At 57.6% G+C, this 21,532-nt stretch overlaps 9 protein-coding genes and 1 non-coding gene across 10 annotated transcripts; 2 read left to right on the top strand and 8 right to left on the bottom strand.

Annotated features, from left to right (window-relative positions):
- Nucleotides 1-369: 369 nt before the first annotated feature.
- Nucleotides 370-2,660, bottom strand: J3D65DRAFT_342205 (uncharacterized protein). The gene is made up of 3 exons (XM_066795500.1): nt 1,708-2,660; nt 599-1,458; nt 370-546 (listed from the first exon to the last, which is right to left on the bottom strand). The coding sequence occupies exons 1-3, from the start codon at nt 2,222-2,224 to the stop codon at nt 535-537; spliced, it is 1,389 nt and encodes a 462-aa protein (XP_066656403.1). The 5' UTR covers nt 2,225-2,660; the 3' UTR covers nt 370-534.
- A 437-nt stretch (nt 2,661-3,097) lies between these two features.
- On the bottom strand, nt 3,098-4,308 carry J3D65DRAFT_602698 (uncharacterized protein; the record flags this gene model as incomplete). The annotated part of the gene is made up of 3 exons (XM_066798143.1): nt 3,098-3,435; nt 3,500-3,752; nt 3,814-4,308. 3 exons carry the CDS (start codon nt 4,306-4,308, stop codon nt 3,098-3,100), a joined length of 1,086 nt encoding a protein of 361 aa, XP_066656402.1.
- Nucleotides 4,309-4,556: 248 nt separating this feature from the next.
- On the top strand, nt 4,557-5,561 carry J3D65DRAFT_342153 (uncharacterized protein). The gene has a single exon (XM_066795499.1). The coding sequence runs from the start codon at nt 4,721-4,723 to the stop codon at nt 5,318-5,320; it is 600 nt and encodes a 199-aa protein (XP_066656401.1). The 5' UTR covers nt 4,557-4,720; the 3' UTR covers nt 5,321-5,561.
- A 95-nt stretch (nt 5,562-5,656) lies between these two features.
- Nucleotides 5,657-6,268, bottom strand: J3D65DRAFT_342056 (uncharacterized protein). Its single transcript, XM_066795496.1, has one exon. It carries the CDS (start codon nt 6,086-6,088, stop codon nt 5,762-5,764), a length of 327 nt encoding a protein of 108 aa, XP_066656400.1. The 5' UTR covers nt 6,089-6,268; the 3' UTR covers nt 5,657-5,761.
- J3D65DRAFT_t62 lies at nt 6,090-6,232 on the bottom strand. Its single transcript has one exon. It is a non-coding gene; the product is annotated as a tRNA-Thr (tRNA).
- A 538-nt stretch (nt 6,269-6,806) lies between the features above and the next one.
- Nucleotides 6,807-9,369, bottom strand: J3D65DRAFT_342121 (uncharacterized protein). The gene has a single exon (XM_066795498.1). It carries the CDS (start codon nt 9,096-9,098, stop codon nt 6,939-6,941), a length of 2,160 nt encoding a protein of 719 aa, XP_066656399.1. The 5' UTR covers nt 9,099-9,369; the 3' UTR covers nt 6,807-6,938.
- On the bottom strand, nt 9,369-11,308 carry J3D65DRAFT_342273 (uncharacterized protein). Its single transcript, XM_066795501.1, has 2 exons — nt 11,100-11,308; nt 9,369-10,983 (listed from the first exon to the last, which is right to left on the bottom strand). Exon 2 carries the CDS (start codon nt 10,891-10,893, stop codon nt 9,640-9,642), a length of 1,254 nt encoding a protein of 417 aa, XP_066656398.1. The 5' UTR covers nt 10,894-10,983; nt 11,100-11,308; the 3' UTR covers nt 9,369-9,639.
- A 1,739-nt stretch (nt 11,309-13,047) lies between these two features.
- J3D65DRAFT_667366 (transformer-SR ribonucleoprotein) lies at nt 13,048-14,174 on the bottom strand (the record flags this gene model as incomplete). The annotated part of the gene is made up of 4 exons (XM_066803011.1): nt 13,048-13,460; nt 13,530-13,885; nt 13,946-14,060; nt 14,132-14,174. The coding sequence occupies 4 exons, from the start codon at nt 14,172-14,174 to the stop codon at nt 13,048-13,050; spliced, it is 927 nt and encodes a 308-aa protein (XP_066656397.1).
- A 402-nt stretch (nt 14,175-14,576) lies between these two features.
- On the bottom strand, nt 14,577-19,059 carry J3D65DRAFT_622854 (uncharacterized protein). Its single transcript, XM_066800109.1, has 4 exons — nt 17,413-19,059; nt 16,860-17,356; nt 15,968-16,809; nt 14,577-15,920 (listed from the first exon to the last, which is right to left on the bottom strand). Exons 1-4 carry the CDS (start codon nt 18,611-18,613, stop codon nt 14,831-14,833), a joined length of 3,630 nt encoding a protein of 1,209 aa, XP_066656396.1. The 5' UTR covers nt 18,614-19,059; the 3' UTR covers nt 14,577-14,830.
- Nucleotides 18,926-20,825, top strand: J3D65DRAFT_341908 (PQ loop repeat-domain-containing protein). The gene is made up of 5 exons (XM_066795495.1): nt 18,926-19,036; nt 19,088-19,346; nt 19,400-19,832; nt 20,029-20,491; nt 20,548-20,825. The coding sequence occupies exons 2-4, from the start codon at nt 19,288-19,290 to the stop codon at nt 20,416-20,418; spliced, it is 882 nt and encodes a 293-aa protein (XP_066656395.1). The 5' UTR covers nt 18,926-19,036; nt 19,088-19,287; the 3' UTR covers nt 20,419-20,491; nt 20,548-20,825.
- Nucleotides 20,826-21,532: the final 707 nt, after the last annotated feature.

Genomic DNA, 21,532 nt, shown 5'->3' with positions numbered 1-21,532 from the left:
GGCGGAACCACGCTGTTCCTTTCCCGGCCCCTCACGCGGAACGTCTCGGGCTTGCCATTGCGGTACTGCGGATTCATCGAGTCGCGCTGTTTCCGCTGCTTCTCCCATTCCTGCAGACGGCCTCGCACAATGACGTCCAAGTCGCGCCGGGGCACGGCGTCGAGCTTTACGCGGCACGGCTGGCAGATGCGCAGCGCGCACCATGTGCAGGTCCACTGGTGGTCTGGAGGGCTGGAGAAGCACATCATGCAGTCAATGGGGACGAAGCGCTGGCTTGAGCGGTGGAACCGCCCGTGGGCGTGATAGCAGGCTGTATGGATGCGGGTGAGCATGGCGGCAGTGGTGCGCCTGGGGCGAATCCGGGAGTTGAATAGCTGGTGAGTCGGGAGGATCGGTGAAGCGGGAGGAGTGTCCTTTGGCGGGGTTGGCGGTTTGACAGGAGAAGTCAGAGGTTTTTGGTTTTCGTTCACTCGTACAGGGGGCGATTCCATGGTTGGGGACAGCACCGGGGAGAGTGGCGTGGTCGCTTTGAGCTCATTGGACGTGCTCTGGAAATTGTCAGCTCCAAGGAAACTCTGTGGGTTCAATTGAATGTTACCTTGAAAATATCAAAACCCGTACTGCTCTTTCCGCGAAAGTGCAAGTTCGCTTTGGGATCGACGTCATTGGCCATGGCCGAGTTGCTCGGTTTCTTGGTCAGCCCCCACTTGGACGGGCTCTCCTCTGGTACCGGCGTTGGCGAGGGCAGCAATTGGACTGGTTGGCCGGGTTTCAAGGGAGGGGTGATTGGCTCGTTTTGGTCAGGCTCGCTAGGGGGAGTGTTGGAACGCTCCCTGCGGATCCTGACGACGGTGTCGTCACTCGGTTCAGGAGCATGGTGACGCTCGTTTGACGTGACGGGTTCCGAGACGGCATTTGAGGGGCCACGAGCATGCTTGGAGGCGGACGAGGAGCTCATCAAAGCTTCATCGGATTTGACTTTTTGGAGCTTGGGAGGCGGGGCGGGAGGAGGCTCTTGGGAAGGCTGGACCTTGGTCTCGTGCAGCTGAGTGGCCGGTGGAGGCGCGGGAGGGTCGGCAACCGCGGGCGAGGGCTTCTTGACGGGCTTGCGTCTAAGGGAGAAGTGAAGGCGTCGCGGCGAAGAGCGGTCGTCCTGCGGCAGCTTTGATTTGGAGGAGCCCATGGTGTCGTTGTCGGACTTGTCGGGCAGCTCGGGAGGAGGAGGTGGCAGCGGCAGCTCGTCGTCGAGGCGGCCACGAGCGTGACGTCTGCCACGTTCTGGATGTTGTCGAGAGGGAGAGTCGGCCGGGGGGGAAGACGACTGGCTTGGGGTCTTGGCGGAAGTTGCGGTGGACCCGTTGGACTTGACGAGGCGTAGCTCGGGCGGGCGCTTGCTGCGCGACAGCGAGCGCGGAGCCATGATGCGCGCCCGTGGTTCCTGCGTCGAGTCGTCTGGTGCTTTCATGCTCAGACACATGGTCAGCTTGCAACCCAGGCGTTCGACGGTGCTGGCGCTTAGCGTGCCGTGCCGTGATATAAGAGGGGACATCCTCATTTGCATGGTGTGGAGCGGAGCGGAGGGGAGGGGAGGTCGAGTGAGTGAGCGAGCGAGAGAAAGGCAAGAGATTGTTGTGGCATGCCAGCGTGCCGGGGGCGGCGATCTCTCTCAGCAAGGAGTGAAAGTGAAATGACAAAAGCTGTACGTACCTATGCGGTGCATGCCCCTACCTCTATCTCGCAGCTGCGTCGAGGGGACCGAGGGCAATGGTTTGCTGGAGCGATCCAGCGGAGTGGGCGTCGGTGACGCTTGACAGTAGGCGGCCAGCACATGGTCGTGGTCGTGGTCGTGGTCGTGGTCGTGGTCGTGGTCGTGGTCGTCGAGGTCGCGCTCGTCGCCGTAGTGGCTCAGGATGGCGCTGATGATGTCGCGGCGAGCAGTGGGCTTCGCTTCGAGGGCGAGGGCCATGGCCTGGGCATGGGCAGGACGAATCAATGGCAATGGCGGAGAGGCTCGAGAACGCAGCTCGAGCAGCCGGCCGGCCTCATATTGGGTCGGACTGGTAGGTTTAAGGCTGATGTAGTACAGGGATTGCGATGAAACCCGCTCATGCCGTCCGTGTTTTGTTTTTTTGCGAATGAATGACCTGCATGCCGATGGAATCAATACTTTGAGTCGCTGTCGTCCGGCCTCAGGCCAACTCCCTCGCTGCCAGAAACCCCGCATCCGACAAGTCGCCTCGCCCGGTCAACCACGACAAAGCATCGCCACATCGCAGCCATCCTCCGCATCCATCCATCATCGCACCTTTGGCTCTTGACGGCCCGCAAGGGACAGGAGCATTAGCCCGTTGCCAAGCCACTGCCGGGCGATCAAACGGGTGCACCCATTGGACATGCACGCTAAGCCGTCGATTCAAGTCTGGGGCTCCCCAGCTGTGCCTTGACGGTGCCTGACATCGTCATCTTGCCCATCACATCACTGGCTCGACGTCGACGCCTCACGCCCAAACGCCACCGCTCTGTACCTACGTCATGCACCACGTCCATTTGCTTCCAGTTCGCTTCATCGTCAACCACTGACTTCTGTTGATTGCATCCGCCGATACATCATCTTTTTACCTCTTTGCAGAAATCTCCGACCCGCTCGCCGCTGCGGCTCGTCGCATTTGCCCCATTCGTCTGCAGCCAAATTAACCCGCAGCCCAAGAAACACCACGCCAATCATGTCTCCCCAAACAAAAACCGGGGAAAACAAAACATCTTGATACCGACTGGAAACGCCCCTCTGACGCTGAAACGGGGTATGACGAAAGCAATCCTGCTGCCAAACAAACACCATGTACCCAAAGAAAAGATTTCTCTCAAAAAAGGGCGAGCAATCGACCTGTACAAGTGCGAACAAGAGATCCGAGTCGAAATTGAAGAGTCGCATGCGTTCAGACGACCGTCCGAGCCAAGGCAGGCACCAAGGCGGGAACAATGTCGCCGGATATTGGCGAGTGAGGGCCATCCCAGGCCGGTCACCCTCCACACCCTGTCCGGCTCGTGTCTCGGCCGGCCAACCGTGGCGCCCGCTACGCCGCTGCGTTGCAAGTGTTTACAAAAATATGGTTAGAAGAGTGACGACGACAAACACAAAGAAAGGTAGCGCTTTTGACGTGGCCGGCGCCGCTGGCATCGCCAAGCTCGACGTAGACACCGACTCGTTGACAAAATGCGGCCCACACTGGATGTTGACCTGGCTGGCCGCGGCCGCGTACGTGTCGCTGATTGGCTGCGTCTTGTTGCCCGTGTAGGTCCAAAAGGTATGCATCGTGTCTCGGAGACACGAGTTGCACGTGAGCCGCGAGCCGCCCGGCATGGTAATGGCAATGGGCAGGTAGTAGGGGTACGAATCAGTCGGGTTGGACGAGTTGGTGATGGCATTGGCGAAACCTAGTTTCAGATTGGTTAGGACACGGGACTGCTCCCGCCTGCTTAAACGGGGCGGGCGACGTACAATAGCTTCCCGCCGAATCCTTTAAACACCCGGCCTGGTAGAGCGGTGCATAGGCTACGAGGCCGTTGTACGCCTGTCGTACCGTCGGATTCTCGGCCTTGAAGTCGGCACCGCAGTTGGTGTCCCTGGTGAGTTCAGAGGCGACATGGTTCATGAGCGAGGTGCATTGCTGATAATCGACATTGCAGGCCACGTCCAGCACTTGGGTCGTCCGAACGAGGGAACGAGTGTCGTCGAAGAAAGAGCTCGAGGTCTGCTCGACGGGTCAGCGGGGGCGGCGCGAGAATGGCAAGATTGCATGCGCGCACGCATACCTGGAGGAGCAGGGACAGCGGCACGCAGCCGGTGAAGGTCGAGTTGTCGAGAAAGGAATTGATAAAGGCCGGGCACGAGGCGGCGGTGAAGTTGGAACCGATGCTCGTGTCAAAAGGCTGGGGCAGCGTCGGAGCCGTGGGGGTTGCCGTCGACACGGCTCCCGTGTAAGTGGCCGACGAGGCAAGGAATGTCGAGGGCGGCGTGGTCGACGACGCAGCCGAGTCGTCGCCATCTTGGACGTCCCGAGGATGCAACAGTGGCATCCGCTTGGCGGCGGGCGGTGGATGGCTCTGGTCGTAGACGATTTCTCCTCTTCTCATCCACGAGCGCAGGCTTCGTCTCTCATGCGAGGCTGCAGCTTGGGCGCAATCGGACAGGAGCAGCAGCAGCAGCAGCAGCAGGGCAAAAGTGGCCAGCGACAGGCGTGGTGGAGCGGCGGGCGAGCGGGATATAATTTGATCATGTCTCAGGCGGCGAGTTGGATGGTGCGACATGACGGAGGGTGGTTGGCATGGGCATCTTGCACGGCGGGCACATGGGCTGCACGACGAGAACGACAGAGATGATTTCATGTCCATGCGTGCAGCCAGACCAGCATGCTTAATGTCGACGGGAGGTGGGAAACCCGGGAGACGAGCCTTGGACTTTGGGGGAAATTGAAATTAGGCGGCAAAAAAAGGTGGACATGGAAAGCTTCGAGGGGGAGCGAGGCGAGGCGGAAGCAGACCAAAGTCATTGATCCATTCAGTCAAGCAACGAATGGATGGATGGCGGCGTCGATAGTAGAATCAGTGGCTCCGGCCAGACGCCCGTTTGGGGCTGCGGTCGTCCAAGTCCAGTCCGCCGAGATGCAGCCCACCTCAGCCAGAAGCTTTGGCGGGACGAGCCAGAGCTAAGGTAGGCACCATGGCGTGGGTGGATTGGATATTTTTGGCTGCACCGCCAATCGCGGGCTTTCATTCTTTCTTTCTCTCTTCACCACGCCAAGTCAGTCTCTCACCCGGTCAATCACATCTCACGGCCAAGGAAGCTAATACCCCCCGCCACGACGAAGCACTTTTCCCTTTTCTTCCTTTTTCCGGCCATGCAACATGCAGCGGTCTAGCCCTCACGTGGATGCACCAAGGGGCCCGCCTGCTCCACGGCCTCGATGCTTTGCCGTTTGACTTTTGGCGTCAAACCTATCCTCATTGCCAACGGCGCCCTCTTCAGCCTCTTCCGCCGCCAATACCATCCACCCACGCCGCCGCGAGAAGCTTGAGAGACACACTTGCGCCTACTGACTGCATCTCTTCATTCACCTCAAACACGCACGCTGCCTTGTCCCGCCGCACCATCCCGCAAGCCCATATCACCGCCGTACTGTACCACGTCCCGACAACAACCACACGTCGCTCGGTCGAGTCGCACCGCAGTGCCTCGCTACTCATGTGTCGCAAGCCATGTGTTTCATGCTTTGTTCCTGGCCGAATCTCGCTCGCGCTGCCTGTTGGATACCTGACCTGATTGATTGCTCACGGGTCCAGTCCAGCCTGCTGTGCTGTGCTGTGCTGTGGCTGTCTTGATGCGCCGCGTCTCGCTTCATTCGCCTCGTTGCTTTTTCAGCCGTCAGTCTCGACCCATCTGCTTGTCTCTTTGATTGTTCTTGAAATGAAGTCGTGTCCGAAAGACTGAAGGCACCCTGCTCACCGGCAGCCGAGAGGTTGGCACGCGCTGGATGACCAGAATGGCGCGCCATGTGAAGAAGGTTGTCGGCGCCGTAGACATGAAAGACCCACCTGCTGTCTTGCGCTCATCTACAGTACAGTGCAGTACAGCACCTCCCCCCCCCCCCCCCCCCCCCGCAAAAGAAAGACCGGCCAGCTCACATCACCCCACCAGACCGCAACGCAACCAAAACACCACCACCAACCAACCTGACCCAACTTCTTCAAGACAACCACAAAATCACCATCCATCCATCCATCCATCCATCCATCCATCCATCCATCCATCCATCCATCCATCCATGTCTCTGACGCTCGCCCACTCTCGCGCGGCAACCTCCAGCCCCACCGCATGAACCACAGCCCACTTCACTCGCCTAACCGACGAATCCCTGGCTGCACATTTCCAGGAGCCAGTGCCAGCTGCGGGGGCCATCACCAAGATCAGGGGGCCATGCCGATCCGTGCCCCCCTCCCAAACCACGAACCGCAAGAAGAAGAAAAAAAAAAAAAAAAAAAAACATCTCCCACCAGACGCGTCTAGTGAGTCGTCCACGCAGCACATCATGTGCCTCCAGTCGGAGTCGAACCGACGGCCTCGACATTGCTAGCCTACAGCAGCTCGTCTGATCCAATCATTTCTCCAGGGGTGGGAAAGGGAAGGGGGGCTGTTGTATACTAGTGTCGCGCTCTACCACTGAGCTATAAAGGCTACGAAGGGGTGCGTATGGAGCGGGTAGGTGGCAAAAGGGGGTTATGATTGTTTGGGTCTGTGAGGGTGCCATGTTTAAGGGGGGAGGTCGTGTATGGGGAGCAGCCCACCACCCAGAGTCTGTCCACACTTCCTCGACTGACGACCTCGTGCCTTACCACCACCGCTTCCACTCCACCAACTCATGCCTCTCCCAAGCAGCGATCCTTCAAGAGAATGTCACTTGACACGCTGCCTAGTGAGTACCGCCGCAAAAGAATAAAACGCTTGGCCCGCACACACACACATACGCTAGAGACAGACCACCACTCCCATCAAGTGAGAAGAGACAAGAGCACAAGAGGAAGTGAGCCACCGCCACGCCAGTACTTGCGTCCGCGCGTGGCCAGAGTTCTTCAGAAAGACTTCATGTGCATCTCATTTCAAACAAAAGCTCAGTAGGTACGCCATACGGTGGTGGTGCCACACGCACATGCCCAGTCCAAGTCTACAATCAAAGAGGTATCTCGTCCATACGTCCATCGCCATACCATAGCAAGCAAATGCAACCCTCATACGCCAATCCGTCCATCCATCCGCACCATACCCGCCACCCACCAATCCATCTAAACACAAACTCCAACACCAAGTCCCAAAATACCCCCACAAAACGCCACGCCAATATCGAAATCGAGAGTACAAGTCTGCTTCCCCGTCCGAGTCTATCCTACGCAGCCAACACCTCGGCGACGACCCTCACCGCGCCCTCCATCCACACGGCGTTGGCCACCTCGGCGAGGACGCCCTGCCAGTCGCGCTCCGTCTCGACGAGCAGCAGGCCGCGGCCAGTCAGGGCGCGCAGTTCGTAGCGCGGAGGGGGGACGACGGGTGCGTGTTGTGCGGATGTTCTGAGAGGCGAAGTAGGGGCCATTTCGGCGTGGCCATGTTGCTGCTGCGTTTGTGGTGGTGCTGTTGCATCGCCATTGGTGTTGTGGTCGATCTCACCGCCAACGGTAGCACCTCCTGGTGCCTCAGCCTCGCCCATTCTCGCCGCATCCGCATCCCCGACACGCACTGTCGCCGCATCGTTGCCGACGTCTTGCCCCTGTCCCTGTACGACGCCGCTGCGGACGAGTGCTCGCACCTCCTCGCCGATGATGCCGCGCAGCTGCGCCAGGGGCATCGTGTGGTTCGGAGTGCTTGGGAAGCTAGGCAAGTCAATGCGCGGCGCAAGTTTGATGTTGTTCCGGGTGATGAGGATTTGGATGACGTTTTCGGACGGCCGTGGCGGCGGATATGATGTTGTCGCTGCCGTCGTTGTCGGTGCTGGGGCCGCTGGTAGGGGGGCTGCTGCGGCGGTAGGGGTAGGGGGAGCAGCGGATGTTGTTGAAGCGTCGTGGTGGTGCTGTTTTTGGGTTGATGCGGTGTTGGACATGCGTGGCGATGGTTGAGGCGAGGAGTGGCCTCGGGGCGAGAGGGTTTGGCGCGCCATCGAGGGCGATGTTGGCCTGGTAGATGAAGATTCGGACGAGGTCGGCACGATGAATGCCTGAGAATTCGCCCGCGGTATCTGGAAGAATTGCGGATAGTTTTCCTGTAGGTGCGTTTGGTGCTGCTTCTGAGGCGACTGGTAAGGCGAAGAGTGCGCCAGAAGGCTTGATTGATGGTGAGAATGCAGAGAAGGGTCCAGCGGTGGTTGTGATGGCGGCCTCTGATCCACCGCGTCCATGGATGCACCCAATTTCTCTGGTGAAGCCTCTTGCGAACTGTCGCGCAAGGTCGTATCCTGCTTCTTGCTGCCGCCCTTTCTCGTCTCCTGCGCATATTGCCTCTGCCTCTCGTTCGTAACCATACGTCGCAGCAACGGCGTCACAAGGCTGACAATCTTGTTAGCATCCCGCGGCCAAATCCACTTCCTGTCCGGTGCAACAGGCTTCCCATCGATGGTGTCGTATTCTGTTGGCGCAGGGACATACGGTCCAAAGAAGCGCTCGCCGACGGCCCCGTTTAAAAAATCGCGAGCGCAGTTGAACAGGCGTAGCTTGACCATGTCCGCATCGCCTTTGCCGCGATTGCCCACGCACTCCTGACGCTCCGGGTGACTTTCGTCCAACATGTAGGCCTTTGCGCAAGCCTGCAGACGCACAAAGTTCTCCGGCGTGAGCTGAAGGTCCGAAAACAGCTTGTGCATGGGTGGTCGTGTGTATTTCTTCCTCGAGTCCGTTGGGGTCTGGCGAAACAGAGCGGCAGCAGAGTGGACGCCGACTGCGGCGCGCACATCCGTCATTCCCAGGCTCTGCATATGGGGTGATTGCGCGGCGACATTGTGCTGCGGCGAAGGAGTATCGATGTCCATGGTCGACTGAGGTGCTGGCGTGTTGACGTGCGGTTGGACTTGAGCAAAGGGCGCGACCTTGGTGCGCTTGCTTGGAGAAGGCGCTCCTGTGCTGTAGTCGTCGGCTTCTGCATCCTCAGGGCCATCTCTCGTTGCGTCTTCCGGTGTGCGCTTGCGCTTGAGTCCCGCGGCGTCGTGACCATCCTCTTCAAAGGCCGAGCCTCTCAGGTTCGCGTGTCCCGCAACCTTGCGCAGACCGTGGCCGGCGGTATTGTTCCAGCGCTGCGACTCGGACGTCGCCTTGGCCGCGGCCTCGAGCAGTTCGGCCATATTGCCCTGGTCTGATTGCGCTGGCACCGATGGGGCCACGCCATTCTTCAACGCGTCCGAAGAGCCATGGGCCATGGCGTGGGCAGTGGCTTCTTGTGCGACGTCCCTCATCCTCTCCTCCAGCAGTTTGGAGTACGTGTCGGAAGCGTCTCCATCGGGCAGGCTGTCGGGGGCGCTGGGCGCAGCAGTGGAGGAGGAGGAGGTGAGCGGGGCGGAATTCATGTATGCCAGCTACCGTAGGTGAAGATGCGCGCTGGGTTCTGGCCACCTCAGGTGTTGAGCGCGTCAGGGCGGCCGAAAGGGCAAGTGGAGCTGCTGCGACGAGACTGAGGGAGGCATTAGCAGCAAAGCGGAGCAAAGACGTAGTCGAAATGGCATTACAGCGCGCGCTACATGGACAGCTGCTTGCTACCGTCGTGTGCTGCGCAAGCCGGCCGCGGTATTTGGGATCATGATACCGTCAGGTCGTGTCGTGTTTGTATATTTTGCACCTCCCTCTCGGCAAGCGCCGAGCCCCATCCCTGGCATGCTTTGGCTTTCTGCCCCGCGGCCGAACCTGGCCAACCACCCACAAGAAATATGCAAAGGAAATGTGCCATGGTTTGCTCAAGGTTTTGGCGCAACGTTTGCTTGGAAAATGCTGCCAGCACAACGCCTTTCCAACGCCCCAGGATCCTCCGTCTATAAGCGAATTACAATCATAACTATTCCTCCCAAGATGTCCCAATGTCCATTCCTGACGCCCTGCCGGCAATCATGCAAATCAAAACCAATCGCCTTCTCGCCACTCTCTGCCCGCGACCTCTGCCCGCTTCCTGGGATCGTTCCCTCTCCCGATCGCTTCATCTCGCCTTCTGATCAGGTCTTGCTTGTAGGTGTAGATCTCCTGCTCCAGCCACTTGTCTCGCCCGGGTGCCGGAAGATCCTCTTGTGCCAATTGCTCATACTCTCCATTGACCATGGCCTTGTGGGCAAGCTCCTCCTTTTCGTGCCAATCCCATAGCTCATACTCGTAGCCTTGCATGTTGTACTTGTCCTCTTTCCACTTGCTGAAATCGTCGTGCGTCTCGAAGCAAACGCCGTAGGCGTCGCAGTAGCAGACGTGCTCGTTTGGACAGACGACGTTTTCGCCGGTAAAAACATACTGCCAGATATACTCCCAGATGCGCCCGGATAAAGAATCGGGAAGGGGTGTTCGCAGAAGCCAATCGCGGTACGATACGAAGCGTTGCAGCGGAATGGCGCGGATCCGCTCGCTACTGACGGCGAATTGCGAGCAACACGGCTGGGCGAGCACGTTTGGGATCGGATCCATCGGGAACAGCTCGCTCCACGCTTTGGCAAGCAGTTTCTGCTCGTGCTTTGACTTGTCGTCCTCGACCTCTCCCGGGTGCATCCAATCGGGACAGCCAGGGTCCCAATGGCAGCGCAGATTTACGTAGCCTTCCCGCAACACCCTGTTGGGACTCAGCCGTTTGACAATCTCCACTGCGTCAAAGTCGAGCAGCTCGTTGTTGTGCCAGGTCCAGCGGTGGGCGTGCATGAACATGGCGACGTCGGGCAGTTTTTCGTAATTGTCGATGATCCAGCTCAGGTAGACCATGACTTCGTGGCCCTTGTTCTTGGGTGGATGCAGCGGTGCTCGCGCATTGTCGACAACGTAGATTGCGGTTTGGTACTCGGGCAAGTTCTCTTCGATCCATTGTACATCCTCGTCGGACTTGTGCGGAATCACCAGGACTTTTGTGAAATTGAAATCGATCGGTTTCCCCGTGCCGTGTTCAAAGTGCGGAATCGACTTCCATTTGTTTGAGGGCGTCGGATTTGCAGTCTGCGCGGCGCCCGTTGCAGTTGCATTGGAATTGGCTGCAGACTCATCTTTTATTACGTCTCCCAACCCAATAACTTGGGGCAGCCCTCGCCATGCTTCTTTTATGTTGGTAATGTAGAACAGAAAACAAAAGAATCCAGTCGTCGAAATGGCCAAAATAGGTAGCAGCTGTCGCGGGTTCAGCATGGCGAGCGAAAGGGGGACATGAGCGGTTCGAGGCGGCGACGCGACTGATATCTGTCGAGAGCGAGGGCGAGGGCGGGGAGGAAAAGTAGACTGTTAAGTGTTAGGTGATGGATCAGATCAGAGCTTGGGCTGGTTGCCCCTCAACAACCTCAACGTATGGGAGGCCGTTGGGTACCAGACTTCGGACATGGAATCGCAATCTGTACCTGACGGGGATGACGCAGTTCTCGATGGACGACGGAGTTCAGAATTTCAATGACATGTCTCTCAAGAGTGCCAGACGAGCGATGAAATGTACAGCATGAGGAAGCGGCAGCACAACGGAAGGACAAACGTCCTGTGGAGGAGTTGCGGAGAATTGGACGAGAGGGCTGCTGGCGGTACCGAGCGCATGCCCTGCCTGGGGTTCCAAGGAAGGAAGCCAGCGATCAAGCTTTGGCCAGAGTTTCCACGGGCCATCCAACGGCCACCATCGCCCCCCATTCCCCGCCAGCTTGCGCGGCCCGCTTACCTAACGTGCCCTGCCCGAAGCTCCACCGCCCATCGACATTCAATCCATAGAATCAACATGTTTGCTGCGCGTCGCGTGCAGGGATCCAAGTCAAACCTCCAGGGTAAACACGTCGTCTTGGCAGGGTTCTGTCCATGTTTGTCTTCATTTTACCTCTCGCACTTGGAAGAATGTGCGCTAGCTGGCTACTGCGTAGATGCGTGCTAAACAAAGACCCATTGCCTTCTTCGTGCTGCTGCAAACTCCTGCCCAGATCTGCGCCATTTGTAGATCTGCTCCATGGCGAGCCTTGAGCAGCCGAAGCAAACAACGTGCCAAAGTCCGACATCTTGTCGTGCACACTTCTCACCGAAGTTGACTGTCGTCGCAAGACAAAACGACAAGTCACCATCAGTAGATTGACGGCAAAAACGAGACTCGAAACAGAAGACTAGAGCAGGAAAAGACGACGGACCTCTGCGTTGGAAATGGTCGTTAATGGAGCGGCAAGCAGACGAGATTTGAAAACAGCAACGGACAGCATATGGAAACATTTGACTCACCGCGATTGGAGGTGCACACGCTCCCATGTGTTTGTCAAACCTACCGCAACGGGACGGGTGACAGGTGCAGCGGGCCGTTGCGGCCTGGCAGCTGCAGGGCGCGGCATTGGACATGATGGCGTGAACGATCTGGATGCCTGTGTTTTGAACAAGTCCTACGGAATGTCGTCACTGGATGTCGTGTTGCACTTGGCGCAAAGCTGCATTGGTCGCTGAGTTGTCTCGTAGTCACCGTTTGGGCCGGAATACTGCAGCTGCATCATCTGGGCGCGAATTGTTGTCTACGGGAGTTACGATAGGGAGAGGCGGCATGTCGCCCGAGGTAAAGTGAGCTGAGTATCTCGTCGAAACTCTATTGAGAGTTTTGCACAAGGCCTGGTCGTCCAAGCGGGAGGATGAGTCGACGGCCGGTAGGGGCGTTCGTGCTTTGAGGGTGATGCACGACCAGGTAACTTGTCGCCCAGTGGTGGCGAAGCTCCGCAGGCGCCATTGCACGCAACACGTTGCTTAGTGGATTACGAGCATTTCTTGTCGAGCATCGCCAATGTCGTGATGAAGGGGAAGTAATAGTACAGATACTGAGTGTTTTGAAGTCGGGAGAAGAGAGCTGCTCCAGGCGAGAGGAGAAGATCCAGAATTTGTTTTTTTGTTTTTCGTCACCATTCGATTAAAAGCAGATTTTGAGTTTGCCGCACGTAGCCGTAGCCGTTCTCTGTCAAAGGAAATCCACCGATCTGAGACCTTCAGAGGTTGGCATTTGGCGACGTTTTCCGCTAATCCGAGTCATACCATAACCATGATGGGGGTCCCTTCGTCCTAGCTGCTGTGATAGAGTTCGATCTGAGAAGCTCAATGCTTTTGAAACTGTAACTGCCGTGGCCATAGAGGAAATCGACCAAGAGCTTGCCGTAGACTGATTGACGTCGGGAGGAAAAGGAGCAAAAGGGCCGGACGCAAGTAAGACAGCAGCAAGAAGATGAAGACGCAGCAATCGTGATGGGCTCCGAGCCGTTCGAGGGAGCAGAGCGTTTGGTCGTCAGACGCCGAGTCTTCAGCTGCTCTACTCGCGCATGGTATCTAGCAGAATCAGTAAAAGCGTTTTCACCAGCGAGAGTAGCCATCGTCACCACGGTCGTCGTAAGCCCTGCTTCCACCGCCAGTGTACGACTCCTCGGCAGGAGCACCGTAGGCACCTTCGCGGTCGTGGTAGCGCGGGCCACCGCGGCGATCATCGCGTCCATAGCGGTCGTCACGTCCTCCTCCTCCTCCAGACGCGTAGCGGTCGACACCGCGAGGCGGGCCATAGTCACGGTCGCGGCGACCCATGTTGCTACGCTCGTAGTAGTCACGGCCAGAGCCTCCAGAGTAGCCACGGTCGTAGTAGTCGCCTCCACCGCCGTAGCGGGCACCGCCACGGGAGGAGTAGTAGTCGTCGCCGCCGCCGCGACGGCCGTATCCGCCGCGCCTGTCGTCGTAGCGGTCCGAGAAGCGGCCTCCACGGCCACCACGGAGCTCTGGGGTATGGGTCAGCATGTACGGCTTGTTTGAGCTGAACGGCAGCGAACGGGACGTTGGGGTCATACCGCGCTTGGGAGGTCCATAGTATTTGCCCGGCGTGGGCGTCCTGGGACGGGCGCGGCGGGCCTTCTCGATGCTGAGAGTGCGGCCCTCAATGACCTCGCCCTGGAGACCCTCCTTGGCCGCGTCGGCCTGCTCAGGTGTAACCATCTTCACGAAACCGAAGCCACGAGATTCCTTGGAGTGGGGATCGCGCATGATGTTGCACTTCTCGACGTCGCCATACTTTTCAAAGAGACGGGTGATCTCGTCTTCTGAGAGGCTGGGGTGGATGCCGGTGACGAAGAGGTTGGAGCCAGGGTTGATGGCTCCTTCGTCGTCTTCATCGCCTCCGCGTTGCTTGTGGTCAGCAGGCGGGCCACTGCAACAAAAAGTGTCAGCTTGGGTCAAGGTCGAGCTAGGTGAGGCGCGCAGAAAATACCGGTCAACCATGCGGTCGCGCGCGCCAGGCGAGGCGCTGCGATCACGAAGGTCATCGTCGCGGCGGTCGATGCGAGGGGAGCGGCTGCGCTCACGGTCGTAGACGCGAGGCTCGTCTGTTGGATCCATGGGTCAGAGGTGCTGCTGGCAGTTGTCGGGGCTGTTCAAGCGGCTGGTAGAGAGGTACCGTCGTAGCCACGTGGCTCAGTCTCGTATTCCATGGTTGACATGGTGCGAAAGAGATATGGAGAAGTCGGAGGGGGGAGGATTGAGATTTGGGGGAGGTGAGCAGAAGCTGAAAACGGCACCAGGCAAACAAGGTTGCGACGAGAGACGGGCGGCGGGCGCTAGTCCTTATGAGGAGCGTGCGCAGCTGCAACCAAGAGCCAGAGCCGGAACCGAAGCGAAGTGAAGACAATTGAGGACTGGTCGCGACGCGCTGGCCAGGTGGTGAAAAGGTGACGATGGGAGTGTGAATGGGGAGTGAGTGAGTCCAAGGACACGAACGACTGGACCTGTGGGAAACGAAGGCGGCGGCGGCGGCGTCAGCGCGTGTGAGCGCCAACTCGCTGTCGGCCCCCAGCCAATCACCGCGACGCGTCTGCCAACGACCGCTGCGCTCCCTCCAACTGCACGCCACTCGTTCAATTTTGAATTCATTATTATTCTTCAGGTTGCCCATAGGTAGCTAAGTTAATGATGAGCCATCACCGCCGGTCCACCCAACGCCCTGTGAAACGCCTCTGGCCCTGCCGATGATTGTGAAAAAGAGGCCAGACTAAACATCAAGTGCGCACAAAACAATGGTATACAGCGCGTCATGATCCACCTCCGGAACGCCAGCCAGCCAGCCAGCGAAAGATACCATCCCAGACGAAAGAGGGCTTCACCAGTAATTGTTACGGGCCCTTCTGCGCGCCCGCTGCCGCGCTTGCGCTTTCTTGGCCTTCATTGCGGCCTCCTCTGCATCTTCCCCAGTCGCGTTGTCTTCAGCCTCCGCTTCGCCCATGTCCTCGTCCACCATGCACTGCATCTCGTCGAGCACATCGTCACCGATCTCGCTCAATTCCTCGCTCATGCTCCGGACGACTTCGCGACCAAGCCATCGTTCCTCGTGGATCGTCGTGCCGGATGGGTCGAAACTTTGCATGTACCACGGGATGCCGCCTTGAGCCAACGGTGCTAAGAGGTCGCCCTCTGATCTTGGGGGTGTCAGCGGATCAGGGTGTGAAGTGGACGGGTGCGTGCTGCCAGAAAGGGAGAGGGCCGGAGCTGTGCCAACACTACCCTGCCTTTCCATCACTGTCTCCGCTGCCGTCCCCGGCTCCTCTTTGGCAGTCCCTGTTGCCACTGTCTGTTCTCCGGAGTGTAGCTGCAATTTGATGGCTGCATCATCCGAGTTGCCATCAAGATTGGCCTCGTCTTTTGTCTGTCCTGCTGCTTCGGCACCTTGATCGACGCCATTCGGTCCACGAGGGAGGCCGTTCATATGCGTGTCGCCATCTTCTTGGCCCTCGACTGGCGCGTCGGTCATTTTGACGTCTTGCGTGTCGTCGGGATTGTCTGCCTCATCGTCACTACCGTCATCGACAGCAGCCAATGCCGACTCTGGTCGAGAGGGTACGCTGCTTGCTAACAAAGCCTCTAGCTCTTGCAGTTCCTTTTCAAAAGGCTTACCGGCGAGCTGACCCTCTTTGCGAGTCGCGTCCTCAAGAGGGCCATGAATTGCCTTGACGATTCGCTTTGCGAGCTTCTTCTTGTCCTTCTGCTCTGGAGTGAGGAGGCTGTGCGCGGGACCACCGTCATTGAGCTGCTCATGCGCTTCTCGAGCATCAGTGATGGTGTCCAACCCTGCCACGGAGCGGAAGACAGCGCCAATGTCGGCGGAAAAGGTGGAGACAGAAGTATAGAACCGGTCATCGAGCTTGCGTTCTACAGCATCGAGGCCCTCTTTGAAGACACCCTTCGAGTCAAGACTGCTTTGTGTTAGCTCATGTCGCCCAAGGTTTGAAGCTCAACCAACCTTTGGGCCTTTTCCAAAATTGGCCAAAGCAGCGGTGCGAGGGGAAAGTAGACTGTGTCCACGATCATCTTAAGAAGAGAAACGTCCTCCAGCCTCATAGACTCTCGCAGCTTGACATCCCGACAAAGGTTTTTGACCTTCTCCATCTCCTTCTCCAGCAGCTCTGCAAATTCAATCCGCCGATGGAGTCTTGGTCGACCAGCGGCACCCATGCCCACGAAATTGCGTCTGGTGATTTCCATCGACGAGAACGTCTCCATCTGTAACTGCAGCCTCTTCAGAAGGGCAGCACCCCGGCGAGCTTCCCGTTTGAGAGTCCAGTACTTGCAGGCCTCTGCGACGTATTCCTTTCGTTTCCGAACGTTGAACCGAACCATGGAATTCTCCACCTTGTCAAACACGACGTGTGGTACGATGGGAGCACCAGAGGGCAGTCTCCAAACGTTTTTGGTAGACTGGGCGCGTTTTCTCTTGTTGCTGCCGGGAACTTGTGTCGATTCATCGTCGTCATCATAGAAGCCCACAGCAGCAGCGGAGTGATTTGCTACCCCGGATTTTTGGTTTTCGGTCCAACGTCTCCCTTTCATGGTTTGCCTGTAGAAGTGCATGGCGTCGCGGGTGGCGTTCTCGACATCGTTCTCACGCCTCCAGTCGCTGGGAACGTGTCTGTGGCAGAATGCTTTGAGAACACTGGCGTCGATGCTGGCTGGACCGCCGTGGGCCGACTTCATACGAAGGAACAGCTTTGCCCTTCTAGCGCAGGTGACGTGGAAGGCTGAGTAACAATTCTTGTTTCCACATTGGATGCATGCTCCCATTTTCTGCTCACAGATGTAGCATTGCTGCAGATTGTCAGTCTTGGCAATCAAGAATGCAGTTGGCGACGACTTACGAGTTTCCATCTTTGCTTGGGAACCTTTTCCACGTCCATGACTGGCTCCATGAAGGTAGTGTTGCCCAAGGATACTTCCGGGATCCATATCGCGCAGAGCAAATGCGACCACCTCTGATTCGTCGTCTGTTTGAAGGCGCCGTCGACGTTAGGGCAAAATATGCACGTCTGACCATGATCAATTAGCAAAGTACTACACGAGATGAACCCGAGCATGAGGTCACTCACGGGTGTTCCTCGGCCGATCAGCTGGCATTTTCGGCAAAGCCATTGACCTTCAGGTATGAAAGGAACGCCGTAGCACTCCTGATGGACTGCCAGGTCACAGCCGTCGCAAAAGACGATCGCATTGGTGTTTTCACAGTCGCCGTCGTCGCACACGGAGCATTTTGTGTCTTGCTCTTCGCCTGTTCCAGCTGTTTCCCCATTGACGGCCGCCGCGGAGCTTGATCTGGGACGGTGGGTTTGTGGGGGCTTCGGATTTGGCTTGGGGATTCCTGGGACACAGCCGAGTTAGTAACGATCCACCGCAGCCGACTTGCGACAAACTTACTTTTCTCCAGGGCGTGCCACTCCTTCTCAATCTGCGTCATTGTTATTTCGAAAATGGCAGGTTTTACAGCCTCCACCTGCTCTTCTCGTCTTTGCCCGTTGTAGGCTTCCAGCCAGCGGTCGTCTTGCTCATCCATGTCATATTCGACCCGGCCGACAGGATGCCCATGCCCTTCGCCTTCCACAGCCAGGGCAAGGTCCAGGTCATCCTCCAGATATCCATCCACCATGCGAATCAAGCGCTTCTCAGGACGCAAGAACATGTCACTCTCCTGGTACCCGACGCTAGCCATCGTGCGATCGACATAATTTATCTGGGCCGAGGGATCTTGCTCGTAGTGCGAGAAAGTGTCGATCGTCCGATAATTGGGCTTCGGGAGGCTAAGCTTCTCGCGCTTGTCTTTTGTTGGCAGCGGCTCAATCCTTGGGGCCGGCGGTGAGCCAAGTCCAGTCAGCATGGAACCTGGACGTCTTGGTGGTCTTCCAGGACGCCTCTTCACGGTCGCTGGGGTGTTGGGCAGTATGATGGAAGTCGTTGTATGCACAACCTCCTCTTCGGGATCAAGTACAGCCGTCTCGTCTGCTCTGGATGCCGCAGCTCCGTTGGCGAAGCCCGCATCGTCGCCTGCCGACATCGGACGGTCGGTGTGGTCAACACTGGCAGATGGGGTAACAGGTTTCGTCGGTGGAGGGGTGATTCCATCCACGTCTGTTGCCGCAAACACGATGAATGGCGCTTCGATGTCAAGATCTGGGTGAAATTCCTCCCAACCCCGCTCCTCTCGAGGCTTGTATCCATCGTTTTGAGCCACTGCTGCTGCTGCGGCCGAGGCAGAGCTTGAGCGTGGACCAGCTACGGGCCTGTCCCGCCGCGAGCGTGTATATGTCCTCGAGGGGGAGGCCAAGTCGATGGAGGTTTTGCGTGTGATGGTGGCTGGGGTGCGGGTGGGACGTGGTCGCGGAGCGCTGTGCCTCTTCCCTGCGGCCTTGAGCATTGGAATAGCAATCTCCTTGGGTATTTCCTCGCCAGTGTCGGGGTCAATGTAGCGACCTCCTCCACCAGGCCCTCCAGGTATGTATTTGGGTCTCTTGGGCGGAACAGAGGCCTGCGCGGCTGGCGTAGTAGACGGGTCGTTGGCGCGCGGCGGCCGACCAGGGCCGCGTTGGTTGCGCCTGCTGGGGGTCTCTGATGGAACGGCCATGGTTGCTCGTTTGACGACGTTGTTTGCTCGCGTTTGGCGCGATGAGGTCCCAACCAAGTTGCGCGGGTGGAGGCGCAAGGAGTGGACGGACGATGCCAAGCTACCGGCTGCGCAAGCGCGTTGAGAGGCGGATTTGGGCGAAAGACATGTGTCGAGGGGTTGTTGGAGGTGCAGACAAGCGGAATCTGGACGCGGATTGTGCTGTGCTCGATGTGAGGGCTGCTGGCGCGTCCAACAGCTGAATCGTGGTAGGAGTGAAGTTGTACTTCTGCCGGTGTGCCAAGAAGAGTGGTCCGAGCGGCAGGTCTTCCCCACGCTTCCTGGTGCTGGGCTGGGTCCGAGATCTTCCTCAGTCCCACGCCCGTTGCCGTTGCCGGCCGCGGTCAGGTCGTGCACCGCCCAGAGCTATACCTTAGCTTCAAGGTGAGTGAGCTATTCCCTTTTCCTGTGCGCCTGCTCACACGTCCAGCTCAGGTCGCCTCTCACGTCTCCATCAAGTCGCGTCAATCATCACGTGCCCCGGAATGATGCCATCCCGTCGTCTGCTGATGGTCTTTGAGGCGTGATTGCGTCTTGGGTGGGGAGCAGTTATCATCAGCTCAGCCCCTGCTATCATGGCATAACTCCAACGACATCCTCAGCCTCCAACCCTTCCAGCCGCCTCCTTCGCAGCCATGGCGACCGACCTGACTTTGATGGCCCAGGCCTTGTCGCGCGTCTTGGGCTGGACATAGTATGGTCTCTCTCAAGCTTCGCGCGTCTTGACGCTGATGGATTTCTCTTCAGCTTTTTATGCTGGTCCCTCTCCTTCTACCCTCAACCCATCTTGAACTGGCGCCGCAGGTCCACTCGTGGGTTCGGCATCGATTTCCCCACACTGAACGTCCTTGGTTTTGCGGCCTACACCCTGTCCACCGGCGCTATGCTCTTCTCGCCGACTATTCGCGCCCAATACGCCTACCGCTATCCCTCTGCGCCAGAGTCGACTGTTCGTGTAAACGACTTTGTGTTTGCTCTACACGCGGCCATAGTGTGCATCATAATCTATACTCAGTTTTGGGTGTGGGGGTTCGAGGTGGGCAAGGATCAAAAGATAAGCCGCACGTCGCTGGGCATCTTTTGGGGCAACTTGCTAGGCGTGGCCGTCATCGTGTTCCTCGTGCTGACTCGCGGGAAAGATGGCGGCAACGACCCCAGTGGATGGGCGTGGATTGACACGGTAAGTAAAGCACGGGATTCGAGAGGTGGTTACAAAAAAAGGTGGCTTTCCCAAATAGGAGGGCGTATCCGGACTCGCACACTTCAGAGGTAGAGAAGGGGAGCTCTCCTGGCCTTGGGGCGTCACGACTGTCTTGACCAAGCCTTGGACCCTGTGGCGGCTCGCAGCAATGTCTGCCGGTGCTGACGCATGCCAGATATACGCCCTAGGTTACGTCAAGCTCGTGGTAACTATCGTCAAGTATATCCCTCAAGCCTGGATCAACTACAAGCGCAAGTCAACCGTGGGATGGAGTATCGACACAATATTGCTTGACATCTCTGGCGGCATTCTTTCCAATCTGCAGCTTTTCATCGACTCAGCGCTCGGGGGAGACTGGACTGGCATTACGGGAAATCCTGTCAAATTCGGCCTTGGAAACGTCTCTATACTCTTCGACGTCATCTTTTTGATTCAGCACTATGCGCTTTACCGCAATGCGACCAAAGTAATCGAGATACAAGCAAGAGACGAGAGAGACGGAGAACACAGGCCACTGCTTGAAGACGGGCGCTCGAGCGGATCGTCAAACGACTCACAAGTCTAGCGAACGCGATATGCTGGCAACAAGAATACTTTCAACAAACCAGATCCTGCAGCTTTTGTGAAGTGAAAGTCGAGTATGTACCTGGTTCTTTTGGCAACACTGATACCTCACCATCGCCGACAATGCTAGATGTAGACACTGAAATGCTGCACTTGCGAGGGGGCCAGGATCTCATTCGTCGTTCGATCAGTCGACCTAAAACACATTCGCGGATGCGCACCTCTCGTGTCGGACACAGCTGCAGAAACTCGGAGACAGGCGACGAGAAAAACAAGCATGATGAGACTGCGAGAAGCAAGTGCTGCTCAATTGGGCTAGTGGGCCGAAACAAGCAAAGAAAAGGGCGTTGGAGATGCTGCAGGTGTCCTGTTACGGCTGCAAAAGCAATGCAAGCCGTTGTAGGGTATGCCCGCGTCAACGGTAGCTGGGAAGTAGCCAGACCGCATGCTCGCTTGCCCATGTCCGAACCTCGCGTTCCTGGATCAAAGGGCGAACAGGGTTCCGGGTAAATTCGCCTTTACAGTAGGGTTGCCGGTTGCTTTCGCGTGCCGTTGATTTCGACCACCACGAGGTCGCGTCGCGGTACACAACCCAATCTACACGCTACAACTCTGGAATCCGTCGGAATCGACCGCGAAGTGTTCGGCTCAGCATGCGGCAGATGGAGCGGGTACGCCCGATACGAATAGGCTTTGCCACTTCCGAACCCTTTCGTTTGTGTCTCATCCTGATTTCGAGCAACTCAATCCGCGCTACCACTACGGCAAACGGCAAGACGATGCGTTTTTGCAGCGATGTAAACGGCACAATTCGAATAGATTGATTCCCGTGAGCGGTATATCATGCGGATCAAAAAGGATCATTGATGTAAGAGGCGGCTGGACGACTTTAGAAATTAAGGATGAGTACCCTGATCGACGAAAGGCTAAGCCAAAGATGTGTTGAGATCGATGAGTCTCGGCGGTTGCGAGATTCACTACCGGCATGAGCCGCAGGTAGCTAAGCGGTAAGTCAGAAGCTAACGCGACGGGCCCGCTACTGGAGATGTGGTTCATAATTGACAGGTGGAGTTGGCACAAACGCCCAGAGCGTGCGAACGACGCAACAGCCACAA

Source organism: Phyllosticta citribraziliensis (genome assembly GCF_038025025.1).
Source record: "Phyllosticta citribraziliensis strain CPC 17464 chromosome Unknown J3D65scaffold_5, whole genome shotgun sequence".
Lineage (NCBI taxonomy): Eukaryota > Fungi > Ascomycota > Dothideomycetes > Botryosphaeriales > Phyllostictaceae > Phyllosticta > Phyllosticta citribraziliensis.
This window is presented reverse-complemented; position numbering and strand designations above follow the sequence as displayed.

Excerpts from the sequence above, each read along its gene's own strand:
- J3D65DRAFT_342121 (XM_066795498.1), bottom strand. The coding sequence starts at position 9,098 with ATGAATTCCGCCCCGCTCACCTCCTCCTCCTCCACTGCTGCGCCCAGC.
- J3D65DRAFT_341908 (XM_066795495.1), top strand. The coding sequence starts at position 19,288 with ATGGCGACCGACCTGACTTTGATGGCCCAGGCCTTGTCGCGCGTCTTG. Across the intron at positions 19,347-19,399 it reads CGCGTCTTGGGCTGGACATA|CTTTTTATGCTGGTCCCTCT; the intron begins GTATGGTCTCTC and ends ATTTCTCTTCAG. Across the intron at positions 19,833-20,028 it reads GATGGGCGTGGATTGACACG|ATATACGCCCTAGGTTACGT; the intron begins GTAAGTAAAGCA and ends GACGCATGCCAG.
- J3D65DRAFT_342153 (XM_066795499.1), top strand. The coding sequence starts at position 4,721 with ATGGCGTGGGTGGATTGGATATTTTTGGCTGCACCGCCAATCGCGGGC.
- J3D65DRAFT_622854 (XM_066800109.1), bottom strand. The coding sequence starts at position 18,613 with ATGGCCGTTCCATCAGAGACCCCCAGCAGGCGCAACCAACGCGGCCCT. Across the intron at positions 17,357-17,412 it reads GTGGCACGCCCTGGAGAAAA|GAATCCCCAAGCCAAATCCG; the intron begins GTAAGTTTGTCG and ends GCTGTGTCCCAG. Across the intron at positions 16,810-16,859 it reads CCAAGCAAAGATGGAAACTC|CAATGCTACATCTGTGAGCA; the intron begins GTAAGTCGTCGC and ends GACAATCTGCAG.
- J3D65DRAFT_342205 (XM_066795500.1), bottom strand. The coding sequence starts at position 2,224 with ATGCGGGGTTTCTGGCAGCGAGGGAGTTGGCCTGAGGCCGGACGACAG. Across the intron at positions 1,459-1,707 it reads TAGGGGCATGCACCGCATAG|CACCAGACGACTCGACGCAG; the intron begins GTACGTACAGCT and ends TGAGCATGAAAG.
- J3D65DRAFT_342273 (XM_066795501.1), bottom strand. The coding sequence starts at position 10,893 with ATGCTGAACCCGCGACAGCTGCTACCTATTTTGGCCATTTCGACGACT.
- J3D65DRAFT_342056 (XM_066795496.1), bottom strand. The coding sequence starts at position 6,088 with ATGATGTGCTGCGTGGACGACTCACTAGACGCGTCTGGTGGGAGATGT.